This window comes from Danio rerio, chromosome 2 (assembly GCF_052040795.2).
Source record: "Danio rerio strain M-AB ecotype USA chromosome 2, GRCz13ab, whole genome shotgun sequence".
In the NCBI taxonomy this organism is placed as follows: domain Eukaryota; kingdom Metazoa; phylum Chordata; class Actinopteri; order Cypriniformes; family Danionidae; genus Danio; species Danio rerio.
Genome location: NC_141022.1, coordinates 53041975 through 53060261, shown reverse-complemented (window position 1 = coordinate 53060261; position 18287 = coordinate 53041975). Strand labels below are relative to the sequence as shown.

General features: G+C 34.7%; 2 protein-coding genes across 7 annotated transcripts in view; one reads left to right on the top strand and one right to left on the bottom strand.

The window, feature by feature from the left end:
* Positions 1 to 18287, top strand: part of cactin — a 465667-nt gene that overhangs the window by 145755 nt on the left and 301625 nt on the right. The window lies entirely within an intron of this gene.
* sh3gl1a (SH3-domain GRB2-like 1a) overlaps positions 1 to 18287 on the bottom strand; it is a 54862-nt gene that overhangs the window by 28748 nt on the left and 7827 nt on the right. For all 6 annotated transcript variants that reach the window (XR_015477338.1, XM_087238440.1, XM_087238441.1 and 3 more), the window contains 2 exon segments: positions 4519 to 4587; positions 2702 to 2774 (listed from right to left, as the gene is read on the bottom strand). Coding sequence is in view for 5 of the 6 variants with exons in the window: in XM_087238440.1 (XP_087094566.1) it covers positions 2702 to 2774; positions 4519 to 4587 (142 nt within the window). In the remaining variant the exon portion in view is untranslated.

Sequence of the window (18287 nt, the reverse complement as noted above, 5' to 3'; positions counted from 1 at the left end):
CCTGTATATTTTCCCCCAATTTCTCTTAACGGATTTCTTTTATGTTTGCCACGATGACAGTACATAATATTTTACTAGATTATTTACTTAGACACTAATATTCTACGGAGACCCGGAAGGGACGTAGTGGAGGAGAAAAAAAATTGGCTGGGTGAAAAAAAAACAATGAGTAGGATAAAAAAAGGGGTGAAAGAAAAAATGGATGGGAGGAAAATATATATTTCTAAGTTTTTGCTTTCTCTCGCAAAGTTTTGCGTTCCATCGCAAAGAGTTCCCTTGCAAAGATGTTTTGCGTTCTCTCGCAAAACTGTTTCTCCACGAACACTTCCTGTGCACTTCACTCACGTAAACCCTCCCATTTGGCCGAAATTCTCACATGTTTTACCACTTTCTTTACATTAAAGCTGTGCGTCGATCGTCGCCTTTCATATGCAACCTCTGAACCAGTGAACGGATGTATAAGCGCTGACTGACAGATGCGCTCCGTACAATAAACTGATCCCAGATCAGCTTCTGTACACACGATTTAAAGTGACACCTCTGTTATCAAACAATTGAGCGGCAAATGAATCTCATGTTTTGTTTTGTTTGATAACAGAGGTGTCACTGTAAGAATACACAAATCTATAATGAAATCATTCCAATACTGTTTGCGCTCATTTAAGAGAAAATTCGCTGTTTAAAATAAAACATGCAAGACGGAGATGTTTACATATTTTTCAGTGTATTTGTCTGTTTAAACACACCCGAATCCAAAAGTGTCATGCACTTTTGCTCCTGTGTAAATGGCGTGTACAGAAGCTGATCTGGGATCAGTTTATTGTACGGAGCGCATCTGTCAGTCAGCGCTTACGTGCATTGACAGGTTCAGAGGTAGCATACGAAAGGCGACGGTTGACACACAGCTTTAATGTATTAAAAATATATCAGAAATATGGGAAAAGACTTAGGGCCCTATCATACACCTGGCGCAGTGTGGCGCAAGGCGTGGCGCAATAGTCTTTTGCTAGTTTCAGCTTGGCGCAAAAGTCGTTTTGAGGAGTCACCCTACGCCGTTTAAATAGAAAATTCATTAGCGCTCATATGTGCGCCCATAGGCGTTCAGGTCTAAAAAGGAAGGTGTTGTGAGGCGCACTGCTCGCGCGTCGCTATTTTGAGAAACTATAATAGATTTTTTATTAGACCAAAACAAACCTGGTCTAAACTCCAGCGCAGAGTTTCGCCTCGCTTACGCACTGCTTAATACGCCCAAGAGAGCAATAGGCAAATATCTTTACATATGAAAAAATTTTAATATTAAGGATATATATAGGATATAATAAGAATAGATATAGAACATAAATATAAAGGATTAAAATATTACAAAACATTATTTTCTAGCCTATATAAATATGAAAAATCACTGCTTTTATGCCTTCTTCATCTCGGGAGGCTTTTTCAGTTCATTCATAACAATTTGCTTTTGTATAATGTTATTATTATTAGCAGTATTATTTAATATATCCATATTATATTTGTTTTATTAAAAACAAGCTTAGATTTGCCCACCTGTCAGGTTTTAGACCATATGGGGCACAGCATGTGTTTTAGGATATAACTCAGGTTTTTGAGCACACTTCGTTATTATTGTTCATTTATTCGTTTGCTGGAAATTAGAACTGAATTTAGAAATAGTTTTAAAACAAATATTTGTGCTTAACAAACGCAATTTATTATTTTTAGACTAATTGATATCTGTGCGTACAAGGTTTCCCTATCCAAGAGCGAAAGTGAAAGTAGACCCATTATCTCTCATTCTCACACAGTAGATGCTCTGTTTAACCGTTTTCTGTAAAAAAAAAACTGTTAACTGTTTGCTAGTGAAATGCTCAGACTTTCCACTTAGACTTACTTTACGTCCTGTAAATAGCGAATGCGCTTATGATGCGACGCAGCTAGCTCTTAAAGGGAATGGGAGATGAGGCTCTAATTGGTTTATTCTCAAAACACACCTTTAACTCATTAAGAAAATAAACTCAACCCTTTTAGCCCATGCGCCTTGGCGCAAAGCGTATTTTCCCAACCTTAAATTAGCAAAAATGCGTTCTGACACGCCCTGAAAGCGTTTGCGCCCTGCGTTTTGCGCTCTGCGCATGGACCGCCAAAATAGAGCCCTTAATGAAAAGATGATAGTGGGATAGAATAGTAAAATATTAGAAAGAATTTCAGCAAAAACGGGAGGGTTTACATAAATTAGAACAGGAAGCGTTTGTGGAGAAACAGTTTTTCAAAATAACGCAAAACATCTTTGCGAGGGAACGTAAAAAAAAAAAAAAAAAAAAAAAAAAAACGTACAAATATTTTTTTATTTATTAAGTTAGTTTTTTTTTTTCTCCCGCCCAGTTTTTTTTCTTCCACCAATTTTTTTTTTCCTACACCTATTTTTTTCCCCACCATCATGTCCCTTCTGGGTCTCCGTAATATTCAGCTTAGTGACATTTAAAGGTTTAACTAGGTAAATTATGCTAATTAGGCAAGTCATAGTTTAATGATGGTTTGTTCTGTAGACAATCAAAAACAAATATTGCTTAAAGAAACTACTGTGAACAATTCCTTGCTCTGTTAAACATCATTTGGGAAATATATAAAAAAAAAAATTTCACAGGATTTTGACTTCGACTGTATATACAAGCAGATAGGAAGCACATTTTTAGTGTTTTACCTGGATTTGGCTGCAGGTATTCAGTAGTTTTGCAGAGCACATCTGATATGGCTTTACTGGTGATGTCAGCTTTCTGTGAAGCACAAATAACGGAGAATAGGTGTGTATTTTTACATCACTCTGTCAACAGAGGCACTCTTTGACCTCTACATCTACAGCTCAAACAAAGACAAAGCTGAAACAATCAGAAACCGTCACACCCACTAAAACAACAGCCATCCAGGAAGATCACTGAAAGTTATATAGCTTATCTGTGGTTTACCACTGAAGAAAAATGCAAAAAATGTGCTGCTGGGTATCTTTTAATAAACCAGTCGAATCCAAAGATCTATTGCTGAAAAAGAAAGTAATGAAAATATATTACAATTAAATAAACAAAAAAGTTTTAAAAAAAATTTTATCTTATGATAAACTGGTAAATAATATACTTTAAAAAATATTTAATTCATTTTTTAATATTTTATTAAATTTAATAATTTTGCATTTTTTAGGATTTAAATAAAACTGTATTAATTGTAATCTTTATTTAATTTCATTATTTTTATTTAATTTCATTATTTTTATTTAATTTCATTATTTTATTTTATTATTTTATTTTATTATTTTATTTATTTTAATTTCTTGTTTTATTTCGTTTTATTATTTTTTATTTTATTTCAATATTTTTAGTTTAACTAATTATTTTTATTTTATTATTTTTTTATTTATTTAATTTCATTCTTTTTTATTTAACTGCATTTTTAATTTCATTTATTTTTCATTATTTTTTATTTTATATTATTTCATTCTTTTATATCTTTTAATTGTATTCTTTTTTATTTTATTTAACTACATTTTTAATTTATTTAATTTCCTAATATTTCATTTAATTATTTTTTATTTAATTGAATTTTTTTCATTTATTTTATTTTATTTGATTCTTTTTTATTTGATTTATTTTATTTGATACTTTTATTTAGATCATTATATGATATTTGATTTCATTCTATTCTATTTTAATCAATTCTCTTTTATTTTATTTCAATCCCTTTAATTTTTATTTATTTTATTTTGAAACAAGCTTCTGAATTTACAATGTATTTTAATGCTTTTGAGTAAAATGCATATTTTTTAAAATAAATTAAATATCTTGTTAAATAACCAATATTTAGTGGAATAACCCTAAAATTGTCATTCACAACAAATACAGTACATGTTTTTTCTGAACAATCATTTTCTGGAAAATGCTCTAAAATGATACATTTAATAACGATAATAATAATAATATATAATTTATTAAATGCTTTTAAATGGGGAAGAAATTTTAAAATCAGCATTACACTCACCCGCACACACACACACACACACCTATAAATTAGGTGAAACCAGATAAACTGTAATTTTCAGGTGGTCTCTTTATTACTTATACATATAGCTGCATATATAAAAAAAACTGGCATTTAAAAGAGGAAATGTGGAGCTCATGTTTTTTAAAGCCTTTCTAAAAAAAATGTTCGGTATGCATTGTAAAGCAGTATAAATAGTCTGTAGGGAGGGGCTCCTTTACCACTTCTAGATTTTCTGGTTTGACATTACTGACGAGTTTCCTGTGGGCGGAAGCGGAACTGACCACTTTTAATATTATATTAAAAATACACCATCCCAAAACATTACATAAGTCACAAAATGATTGTCATTGGATTTCTGAGTAAAGATAGTAGCAGTATAGTTCATATCATGGCTATTTTACATAATAAAAGTTTCTTTGGCCAGTCATTCACAGTTGTGAGCTTTGACTCAATATCAGCATCTCAATTTAAATGTGAAACATGTGTTACCCTCTCCAGATCTTTGAAGTCCTCGTCCAGTTTGGTTCCTTCTGCTCCTCCAACCTTCTCACTCATCAACTAGGAAAAAAAACAAATAAAAGTCAAACCTCTGATCAATGCAAGGGGAATAACAGTTTTATACTGCACTGATGGTATTTTATTTTCCTTAAAGTTACAGAGACTTTTATTTCAGTATGTTGATGTACTTCCAACTGAAACGGAATATTGAGTACGGGGTGTAGGGGGATTTCATTTTGTGCATCATTACCTCATAGCAAACTAACGGTAAGAGGGATGTGGTTAAGATTATTGTGACCTATATAAGTAATTTCATTCATTCATTCATTTTCTTGTCGGCTTAGTCCCTTTATTAATCCGGGGTCACCACAGCGAAATGAACCGCCAACTTATCCAGCAAATTTTTTACACAGCGGATGCCCTTCCAGCCGCAACCCATCTCTGGGAAACATCCACACACACACAAACACAAGCACAAGCACACGCACGCACGCACGCACGCACGCACGCACGCACGCACGCACGCACGCACGCACGCACGCACGCACGCACGCACACACACACACACAAACACACAAACACACACACACACACACACACACACACACACACACACACACACACACACACACACACACACACACACACACACACACACACACACACAATTTAGCCTACCCAATTCACCTGTACTGCATGTCTTTGGACTGTGGGGGAAACCGGAGCACCCGGAGGAAACCCACGTGAACACAGGGAGAATAAGTAATATCAGTAGCTAAAATGTCCATACTCCCGAATATAAACTATTTACTTTCAATGATTCCAACACAGCCCACTCACCTAGTTCAAACTTCTAGATTCAATTACTACAAAATTCTACTGGAAAAGCAGGACCTCAATTAAATTGACAACCCTAGAGATACCATAATCATGAGGAGGATTAAAAGCACCACATTTTCACAATTATTTTTCTGGCAAATCAGCTTCAAAACATACACAAATGGATCCAACTGAACTCATCAGAATACCCATGGCAAGATAGTGAACAATCAATCTGCAAGGACAAGAATATTGTGGCTGAAGCAGTCAAACTGATGTCAGAGGAAGACAGCCCCTCCAAACGCAAAAGAAAATGATCAGAATTTGATTGAGGAATACCAAAACAAACACAATAACTTTTCACATAGACTTTAATCAAGTTGATGTGTATGACTTTCTTCAGTCAGAGGAACACAGTTAGAGTAGTTTTAAACTTTAACACTGAACTCACACCTGCATTATTAAACTAACCTATACACCGGCAGGGGGTTAACATATATCTTATGAAGCAGTCAAGGATTTGATGCGACAAAAACATTTAACATTTTTAAGTTATTAAATCAAATTAACTAAAACACTTTGTTCTTAGCCATTTTTTGGCTTACTGCAAACTAGCTAGTACAAAATGCAGCAGCCAGAGTTATTACCAGGTCTAGAAAATATGATCATATCACCCCAATTTTATCCTCCTTACACTGGCTGCCTCTTGACTTTCGTATTGATTTTAAAATATTGCTTTTTACCTATAAAAGCCTTAAATAATCTAGCTCCTGTTTATCCAACCAAACTTCTGTCTCTCTACAATTCAAACCGCTCTGTAAGATCTCAAAACTCAGGGCTTCTAGTACCTAGAATAGCAAAGTCGAAGTCGAGTAAAGGAGGTCGAACCTTCTCGTTTATGGCTCCTAAACACTGGAATAGCCTTCCTGATAATGTCCGAGGCTCAGACACACTCTAGCAGTTCAAAACTAGATTAAAGACCTATCTGTTTAGTAAAGCATACACTCAATGCATCACTTAGCGGTAAGATGCATGAATGTGCCCCAAGCAGGAATTTGCATCTCGTTTATATGTATGAACAGCAGCTACGCTAATTATCCTCTTTCTTCTCTATTTCTACCTGGGAATACTCATCCGGAGGTCCCCAGAGGCTATGCAGCGCCACTGATGTGATTCAAGACCCATAACGAGATGATGCCAATGTTTCTATAATCCTGGACCAGGCTGTATCCTGAGCAGCAGCTGTGGTGGTCTTGGAGGAGTGGAGAGCAAGAGACTGATTCCTGTGACGCTGCAGGGACAGACAAGTCTTTGCTGACGTCAAGCGTTCTCTATCCTTAGGTGTCTAGACTGCAGCTCTGCATAAGACGTTTGGCCAGAGGAGAAATGGTTGTGCCCAACAGAATCTGGTTTCTCTCAAGGTTTTTTAATAATTCACTTTCTTCAATTGGTGAAGTTTTTTCCTCGCCGCTGTCGCCACTGGCTTGCATGGTTCCAGATCTGTAGAGCTGCGCATCAATAGATTTGCTCTTCAGTGTTTGGACTCTCAGTAGCGATTCATTATCCACACTGACCTGAACTTACACTCTGAAAACTGGATTAACATTGTTTAAATTTACTATAAAATTCTATGGGAAGCTGCAGACACAATCTACATTGTAAAAAGCACTATAGAAATAAAGGTGGATTGAACTGAATTAAATTGAATGATGATGATGGTGGTTCAAACAAATATGGCTGTGCCAAAAAAAAAAAAAAAAGTCAATGGCTGTTTCTCAATTCCAAGAACGCAGAAAACTGACTTGCGTTCTTGTGGAGACCGGTCTTGCCAGGTGTCCTCGGAAGAACGAACTCAGGAGACCGCGAGGGCAGAGAACGCATCCTTTGAGAAATGAGATGCTGCTTTCTTCCTGATGAACATGACATTCACACGTTTTAAATATTAAATTATTTAAACATTACAGCATTCATACAACAATTTATTGTTTCCCCCCTCTTCAAAATATATACTTTGCATAAAAACATTATAAATATGCTCTGCACAATATAAATAAAACAGATTTTAATACGATTTTCAGCAAACAAACACCCTTAATGTGTTTATTCCTTTATTAAGATGTCCATGGTGATGTTTACTTTCACCGTTTCATTTAGGGAAACTCATAAGGTAAATAAGTCATATCTCTGAACTTTAATAATAAATCTAAATAAAATGCTCCGCTTCCCACCTCCAGTCGCAATGACTTCTGGGACTTCCAGAGCGAGTTCGGTGCTCAAGTCTGCATCGGTGCGTCCTCGAAATCAAGAACACATCCGGGAAGTTTCACGCGTCCTCCGTACTTGCGGTCTTGAGTATTGGAACTGAACTTAGGCAGCTGATGATGACGTTGCACAAGAACACGAGGACGCAAGACCGCTGAAGAACGCATATTGAGAAACAGCCAATCTCTTCTTCTGTTACAATCAATCATCTGACATTTAGACTACGGAACATTCCGCTATGAATGTGTCTTAAGTCGTTTGTCAAATGTCAAACACATCAATATGCTTCATAACACATATGTTCAGCCTCTGGCAGAGTGTGAGTTAGTATTATGATGGATTTATGAACTTTAGGAAGCTTCAAAAAAAAAAAAAAAAAAAAAAAAAAAAGGGGGTCCCTACACAACAGCATTATACAGCAAGGAAGAGCCATGATGAAATAAAAATCTACTGTTTTCATCCGACAGAAGGAAGTTATATACACAGAAGATTGCTTGAGCGTGAGAATAATATGGGGTAATTACATTTTTTTTGGTTGAACTAATTCTTTTCTGACTATTAATGCCATTTCAGTGAAAGGCTAATAAATAAATCCCCTACAATACTTGACAAGTAATAATAAAATACATATACTAAACACTTTGCTTAATATGTATTGGCTGACAACATGTTTGTCAAATTTTATATTTCACAAAGAAGTCTGAAACAACATAAGGTGGGCAAATGATGACAGAATTGACCTATTTGGACTAACTGTGCCTTAAAACCCTTGACCAGTAGGTTTGCATGATTAAGGACTAAAATAAAAGAAAATGCAATTGGTTTGCAAATGCAAAAGTGAGGGGACAAGCATCAGCTCTCATGTTAAAGCCTCAGGCATTCAGCTAAATACCTGCTGCACATTCTGTGGAAAAAAACAAGGGTGTTTGGCATGTAAACAACTTTAACTATTTTTTAATTTAGTCTTTCTAAATGTCTGTTTTTATGGGGGCCTGCTTTGAGATGTAAAATTTTACTATAACAAACGATATACAATGCATTTCAAAACTTTATTTTTGGGTCAACTATAGAAAAGTCATGTGACAATAAATATGTGCAAATATTGCTTTAAAGAAAGACATGAAAATACCATAATATAAAAACATAAGTGTCAGATTTCAATAATTAAAATGACATTACTTACCACAGTACTACGTTATTGCCAAGGTATATATAGCTGTAAATAATGTGTCTTTGAAAATATGAGAAAGGATTTAAAAACTGCATAAAGCTAGGCATAGCTCAATGATAAGATATAAGTACATGGAAATGACATACTGTGAGCCTCAGACACCAGTTTCCTTGTTCTCATGTAAATGAGATGTCAGTGCCAGTGTAAAATCCCAGTGAAACTCAGGTCAATCTCAACAAAACAGTGTGATAATCCAAACATAGATCATTAATACGCATGCTTCAGGCATCATTTGACTGGCCAAAATGTTTCCTAGTGATATTATAACAATTAGCAACTTTCACCTTTATTTTCAAAGTATAACACAGCTTATTTTATTTCCTATGTATGTGGGACTCTTATTGTGAAAAGCAGGACAGGTATTAGCTCTGGGCTAAGTTTATGCAACAGTATCTTTTTATTGGCCCTGCCCATAGTAAGCTAACGCGACATAGCGCATATGATATAAATGACGTCAGTACACAATAACCGGTTATGATTATTACTGAACCGATACCGAATTGTCCGCGTCTGCATCGTGGTGCACCGAAGAAACAATTAATTTTGACACCCTTAGAGCGTATTATTGTTTCCTGAGGAGTCAAACTGAATTCAGATATTGGGGAGGCGAGCGCGAGTATTAACAATGCTGTAACTACTTAAAAACACAGAAACTGTGCTCAATTTCACTGTGTGTGTTTGCTGGGCGGTCTTTTACTGTCCGAGATATCAAATTGAACCGAATCGATGGCATGATAATCGTAACCGAACCGTGAGACCAGTGTAGGTTCACAACTCCAACAGACATACAGTAAATGAATAATCATAATATGTAAAATAATTCTAGCCTTCGTTTTATAAACAAATCAATATAATTTATCGTTATTAATTTTTGAATGCTTTTAAAACCCTCACACAGTCACAGGCCTCAAAAAACACTTGCGAAATGGTAAACTATAATAAACATTGCTTATGCTCGCGATGTGACTATTGCAAATGATCACAATGGGATATCGAGGCTGAAACAATATATTGTGCAGCACGAATATGTACTTAAGAATGAGTGTTTAATGCACGTTTATGCATTGTGTCATATCACTCAGCTCTTATTGTGAATTTTCTAGAGTGAACTTATCAGTTTAGGAAGAGGTTGATTTTAATCTCTGCCTGTGTTTTCATACAAATTAAAACCACAACACCAGTAATTGTGAGTGATTTGACAAGACAGCAACTTAATTTATTCAAATATTTTTTACAACTGAAGTACGGGTATTTTGCACATTGTTTTTAATTGTACATAACACTTTTTGAGTATTAGAGGCATGATCTGGAAAGCCAAATAGTCAGCTCTGGCGTGAACATCAGAGAACCGCTCATTAATATTCATGACCCTTCCAAATAAGGTAAAAACAGCTTTACACCCAATTCGTAAGCTTCTAAATGAACTCAGAAAACTGTTTCTGATTGTGATATTAATGAAATATTAATGAATTCAATAGCACTATTAACTCATTTCCAAGTGGTGGCTTGTCAGACTAAATAAAAAAAAATAAATAGTCCATCCACAAGTGGCTTAGTTTTTTTGACCACCAGGAGAAATTCTCGAATGCCCTAACATTTAGAGACTTAACAGGATCTCCACAGATTTTGAAATCCCTAGCAATAATATTTGTGTATTTAAAAAAAAGAGGCAAATGTAGGAATGGAGGTTAGGGGCCCCTGTGGAGCCCTACATATGAGCTCTTCCTGTTTTCTTCAATAAAACTTCCTATATGAGCGGCACAAATGCTTCCACTCAGTTTCACACACAAGTATTCATCTTTTATGAGCTGAACTCTCTTCAAACACAAACACAGACAGCATGCATTGTGTATTGTATTGCAGCAAATAGGAAGTGTTTTGTGTACCGACACAATCCCAAAAAAACAATATTCAAACAAAACCAAACAGCACAGCCTGGGTGGTATAATCCATCAGGCGCATAATTATGATAAAACTGTCTTAGTCATCTTCAGCATCTCTGTGAATTATTGTTATTATTTTGTGCTTTTTAAAAGTATCAGGATGCATGTTTTTCATGCAATATTAAAAAACAGAACTGACTAAAACAGAAAAAAAAGGAAATGTAAAACAAATAAGTACAACTAAAACTGATTTCTTAACAAAAAAATTTCTAAAATACTGGAATATCACAATAATACAAACACTGAAAATGTAGGAATTTTCTAGCAATACTGTGTGAATATATGAGATATGTACATGCTGCTTATAAGCATTTCAATTAATAAATTAAAAAATAATAATAAAATTACTTAATAAAATCATATAGTTAAAATAATAAAATAATACATATCACAGTACATTTTATATGAATTCAATATTCCACAAGGGCAAAAAAATAAACTTTAATTAAGTTTTCTGTATTTAATATTTGCACAAGTTCAAGAAACTTAAGATTAGAGCTGGGCGATTTGGCAAAAATGCAATCTCGAAAATTAATTGAACGATAACAATATATATATATATATATATATATATATATATATATATATATATATATATTTTTTTTTTTTTTTTTTTTTTTTTTTCCCCGAAACAAGTTTTTAATGCATCCACTTTTATAAGTGTATCCCAACCATGACTTAAGGAGGATACTGCTGGCAGGAAAGTAAACTGTTGGTGGGTGGGAAGGTGAACAGCTAGCGAGCGGGAAAGTGAACTGTTGGTGGGTGGGAAAGTGGGCGGGCTTTTGTTATCTTAAACAAGCATTTTTTCAGCACAGAGATAATTGAGATGATTTATTTATGTTTACTGAAGCACAAATATGTTTTTTTTTAAATGGCCAATTAATCTTTATTAACTTCACATGTATGTTTATTTTTATTTATTTATTTATTTTTATTTTATTACAGCCGCTGTGAGATTTCAGTGTTAATTTTTTAAACAATACACTAGGAACTAGTGTACTTTTCTTGGCTTTTAAGTAAAACAAAATGAGTATTGCAATAAACCGTTTTTATTTTTTTCTCCTTAACCTCTTACTGTTCCTATTACCTATAGAAAAAAACACACACGCACGCACGCACGCACGCACGCACGCACGCACGCACGCACGCACGCACGCACACACGCACACACGCACGCACGCACACACACGCACACACGCACACACGCACACACGCACACACACACGCACACACGCACACACACGTCAAGCCATGAGAACCGAACACAGTGTTAAAAAACCAAGGTAAACCGTGGGCTAACTGTATTGTTGCATCCCTAATTCCCGTTGTTGCATATTTCTGCTGTTTGATTGGCTCTAGGATCAATGTAGAGTAAAAATGTCCAGAGCTTATCATCATCAGCATAAAAAATATTTTATTGGACCAGCCCTACTTAAGAGTTTAAATTTATGCTATAGAATAAATGACCTTATATGCATCTAAATAATACTATATTTTACCTTTTAATGTTCTAAAACATAAAAATAGTACAGCAAAAAAGTATTTAAAAAATAAATTATTAAGCCACACACATTTCACACACAAGTCCACAACTAAAAATACAAATTTAGAGTAAATTAGCCAGATAAATTGCTCTCCCACGAAACCGAATGCAACTTTACAGATTTTCACGTCTTGCTGATTTTCACTCACACTGACCAAACACTGAGAATAATCACTGTGTTTGTAAAACACACACACCCAGCGCTCAGAGAGATGAAACAGACAGTTCTTCATACAGTGGTTCTATTGTACAGCTAGCGGTCTAATATGATTCAGATGGAGATGTGGAAACGGATACGGACCACACAGATCACTTTTCAACCATACGAGAAATTAAATACAGTTACTTCTGCAATCTGCATACAATACAGAACGCACCAATCCAAACCATCATGGCTACATTAAAACAGTTTTGTAAAGAACTTCATAAATGGGCACAATTAATATTTATCTGTGAAAGATAGATTGAAAGCTTTACTATTTATCCAATGGACTCTTTTCACAAGACTGTTATGACAGATTTAACGGTCATCAGCATCTTTTTATACGCATGAACGTTTAAATGTATTTATTATATAATTTTTGTGTCAAATTACAAAAAACGAATTGCCGCTTAATGTGAGGTGTTTGTAATGCGGCGCCTTTGGGACAGGACAGTGCATTTGATGTTATCCTCTCCTCTGGCCGCCGTCATCAGCCTCACACTATTTCTTACCTTTTTCTGACCGTCTTGATAACACCGTTGTGACATTTTTCTTTTATCATTTCAGCAAATATGATTGTAAAACAAATATTTGTTGTATTCTACCATTCACTGCGCTCTAAGTTTAACCAACTACGACAACGTGAGCTACTGAGAAACCCGTAAATGTGAAAAGGGTCTATACCAGTGGTTCCCAACCTTTTTTTGCCCGAGACCCTATTTTCCCCAGCAAAATATTGTGAGGCCCCCCTCCACATTTAATGATATTACTGCTCATAACAGTTGTAATGATGCCAAAAAAATGTTGTTTTCAAACAAACGGTAGGTTTATTACTATATCTAGAAATGTTTATGCACAAATAATAGCCTAATGTAAAATATAATGGATGAGGTGGTTTTGGTGTTTCATAGGTTGCTAGGTGACCATTGATCGTTTTCTTAGAGGATGACAAACTGAAAAAAACATCGATGTCACTCTCTGATACAAGTTTTATTCATGGAGAAAAGTACAAAGCACTGCAGTGTTGGTGTGTTCTGTGTTTGTCTGAGAATGAAAAAATAAATAAAATCTGCTTTTATTCTAGCCGAAATAAAACAAATAAGACCTTAAGAAACTAATAATACTAATAAAGAAAAATCACACGAGGGCAAATCATTTTCACTTCAACTATATATGCCAGGCCAGTAGTCACTTTGATATATTTATAAAACAAACAAACAAACAAACAAACAAACAAACAAACAAACAAACAAACTCAACAGATAAGAACTGGTAAGCAGCATCAGTATCATTACCTGTGTTAATAATATTCCAAATACAGTAAAATGTATTTTACTTGCAAATGAGTGGGAGAAAAAACATGTAATAAAAAGGGAAAAAAAAACAAATAATATGATAAATAAAAGTGTATGCTGATAGTTGAAAGACTAGAAAGACTGTAATATTCACAGAATTATTCAGGTCTTTGTAGTGTTTAACATTTAAAAACTATTTCATAATGCTGCACACTTTGATCCGAAAATATGGTTTGCATAGTTCTCTCTGCCCTAAAGCAAATCTGACAGCTTTGTTTATGGCATAGAGGAACAAAGGAACATTTACATAATAGTACACACACAACTAAGAGCTCGGTACAGTTAAAAGACCAGTCCAGTACAGCCACACAAGAGATGTCAGAGCAATAAACACTTCTCAAAAAAATTCCTATCAAGTACTGTTGGTAAAAAAAGACTGCTCGAGCAAAAAGAGCAGGTGGTAAACAAAAGCAGGAGAGAAACAGGCTGTTCGATCTGTATTTGGAGGGCGGGGACTTGCTTTGAACAGGAATCCAGTCTGACAACTACATTAAACAACACTGAATTCCTCACACACTTCTTCCAAATGTACAGAAGTGGGTTTTCTCAAGGATTCTAGGTAAAGTTAAAGCAGGGAAATGCTCCCATTTTCTACATCTGAGAGATACATTAATTATGCTTGCTCACTTCGCTGTCTGCTCAGGATGTGGTAACTATTTTGAAGCTAGAAAAAAATGGTTATAAATATTTCACAGCAGGACAACTGGCAATGGTAGTATCTGTGACAGAGGAAGCAAATGAAAAGTGGTTTTCGAGCATTACCAACAAAAAAATAAATAAATAAATAAATAAATAAAATAATAAAAAAAAGAGTTTATATTTTGTTCTCCTCACAAACATTAGAATGTGCCCCATTTAATAGTCATTTGAGGTTTTTTTTAATATTTATTTCCATTAAATTTGTCTTCTCATCTCAAGTAAAAAAAAACACTACATTTGTTTTATTTTGTTTAAAATAATAAAATATCTATCTATCTATCTATCTATCTATCTATCTATCTATCTATCTATCTATCTATCTATCTATCTATCTATCTATCTATCTATCTATCTATCTATCTATCTATCTATCTATCTATCTATCTATCTATCTATCTATCTATCTATCTATCTATCGTTCCATATCGTTATTTTAACCCAATTCATTGGGTTATTAAAGTTAACCTAACAAATTGAAATTATTACCCAATAGGCGAGTTGTTATGGATGCAATTCTTTAAACGTTCAGATTAACCCAACATACCAACCCGATATTTTGAACCCTTCTATTTGGGTAAAATTATTAACCTGACATTTTTTTGTGTATATATTTAATTGTCTTCTCAAACTCTCCTTAATCCAACCTTTCCAAATTCAAAACATAAACGATTTAGAGATTTAAACAATTTGTACATACCCATACCAATCACACACCAACACCTCACATAATTACATCTAAACTCAAAACTAATTGCTTGTGCTTTTGTTTAGTTTTCTCACTTATTATTGGAACTGCTGTACACTGTAACAAATATACAAAATTTTGCATTTTTCTGCATTTTATGATTCGTGTTTTTATATTTTCTGCTTTTGAATTTTATTATGGGAACTTGATCTTTCTTCCAACAACTTTTATTCTTGAAAAGTCCAAAAAAGTGACTTTTATGAAGATTTTTAGCAGTTTAAAGGGATTTTATTTTTTTATTTTATTGTCTGTGTTGGTGTTGGATATGACATTACAAAACCCTTGGAATAAACTGCCAGTAAAGTTTCCACTATTTTACAGACTCATTTTTCTACATGTTATTTCTTATTTATTATATTATTTTAAACTACTAAAATATCAATAAAAGTCACTTGGTTAAACTGTAGAGTTGAATTTTTAACTTTAAAAGTCAACAGAGCAGAAATCAAGGTCCAATAATGTAATTCACGACCACAAATAGACAAAACGCTTGTGAATCACAAAACACAGAAACTGTCAATTAACAAATATTATTTACAGTGTATGTATGCAAGAACCATTTTCTTCTATTTCAATTTCTATTTTGTCTTGATGAGAAACTAAATAATAATAATAATATATTTTTATATTTTTCAAAAAAAATCTAACTTTTATTAAAAAATAAATTGAGTGAAAATTGGTTTTTAATCACTTCTAATTTTAAACAATGTATCATTTTAAACAATGTATTTTTTACGTATTATTTCATATTTTAATATTATTTTGAAGTACAGATTCAAAATACTGAAAAGAAATGTTATACAGAACAATACACATTCCACATAAAGGAATATATATATTTTTAAAAGGTTATTATTTGCAACATTTATTTATTTGTTTATTTATCAGGATCCCCATTAGCCACTACCAAGGTAATGGCTATTCTTCCTGGGGTCCATCAACATTAAATGATAACGTCAGGTGATTTACTCACATTTAAGATGCCTTTTATGTAAACTAATTCATTTTCGTAAATTTTAATATGTTGCAGACACTAAAAATGAGACGTCTTATATTATAACCCAAACAGAATTGACTGCATATTCGCACTATTTTTAAAACGTCATTGGCTCTTGCATAACATCCTGTTTATTATTTATTACAAGATGAATCAGTTCAACTTTTTAACAAAACAGAGCACAACCTCTCTGACCACACTCAAACAATGCTGTTTGTCGTTTGTTGAAACTACTTATTCAAAATCAGTGTTGGGTGTAACGCATTACAAGTAACACAAGTTACGTAATAACAGTGTTGGGCAAGCTACTAGAAAAATGTAGTGAGCTGAGCTATTAGCTAATCAAAATGTAGCTTAACTACACTAAAAGCTACCCCCTGGCTACATCTAAGCTATTTTTGCAATTTTCATTTTTAAATAGAAGCAACTTAAATCCAAGTCAATCATATCTTAGTGATCAACAAAACGGTCAATGACCAGATGAGGCAGAATTGTTCAGTTCAGTTATTTATTGCAAATAATATGCTCCAAATAGAAACTAATTATAGTGTATAACAGCAAAAACAAAAAAAAAAATCCAATAAAACCAGGTGCTACACATTTAAATGTACATGAAATAGGGTCATATTTTGGTTGTAAGGGTCTACAACAACAGTCTAATATGCATGCAAGGTCAAAAAACACCTAATTATCCCAACGACTCCCTCATGAATCGTTCAGTGATTCATTTGTGGTCAGCGAAGCTAATCTGCGCTGATTGGACCGATGACAGCCTGCTGTGATTGGTCGACACTGAATGCCTTCAGCGAGAGACAGAGTGAAATGCCCAGCAGCTAATCAACAATATAAAATTAGTCATAATGCATAGACGCTTCATAGTGTAAGGCGTGGATTTTGGCTGCCGGTGTGTGAATGTAAATACAGACGATGGACTTGAAAATACAGACGACTAACTATTTTATTGAGCAAAAACTCCAAGAACTAGCGAGGAGATCTCCTAGCCCGCCACACTCTACTTGCTCCTTTCACACACGCACGCACACACATTACCTTCCTCCTCGGAGGTCCGTAAGCACGCGATATGAGAATATAGCGAGTTAACCTGATACAGTACACGCAGCTACAACAAATCACAACTAAATACATCTGCAAGCTAAAGTAAACGAGGCTACAACTTTAATCGCACAAACTAAGACTTGAAAAATGGAGGAAGAAACCGATCCATGTTCCGACATGGACACACACACACACACACACACACACACACACACACACACACAATACCCTCCTCGTCGGAGGACACAACACACACACACACACACACACTACCCTCCTCTTCGGAGGACACAACACACACACACACACACACACACACACACACACACACACACACACTACCCTCCTCTTCGGAGGACACAACACACACACACACACACACACACACACACACACACACACACACACACACACACACACACACACACACACACACACACACACACACACACACACACACACACACACACACATTACCCTCCTCGGAGGAGGTCCGTAAACAAAGCGGCACGCGTGGCATTTTCAACACGCGATATGAGAATATAGCGATTTAACCTGATACAGTACACGCAGCTACAACAAATCACAACTAAATACATCTGCAAGCTAAAGTAAACGAGGCTACAACTTTAATCGCACAAACTAAGACTTGAGAAATGGAGGAAGAAACCGATCCATGTTCCGACATAGTCCATTAGTACTCTTTACTGATCCTTCCTTTAACAAACGGCCGATGAAGTCTTCATTGTAAGCATGTAGTTTCCAGAAGCACTCAAACTGCTCAAGGCTGGGCTATAATGCTGAGGTTTCATCTTTGGGTAGAGACTCAATAAAATCCATCTGCACAGCGTGACTTCTATAGACCGGCGTGTGCGGCTTTTTTTCTGTGTTAGTGGGCGGGGCTG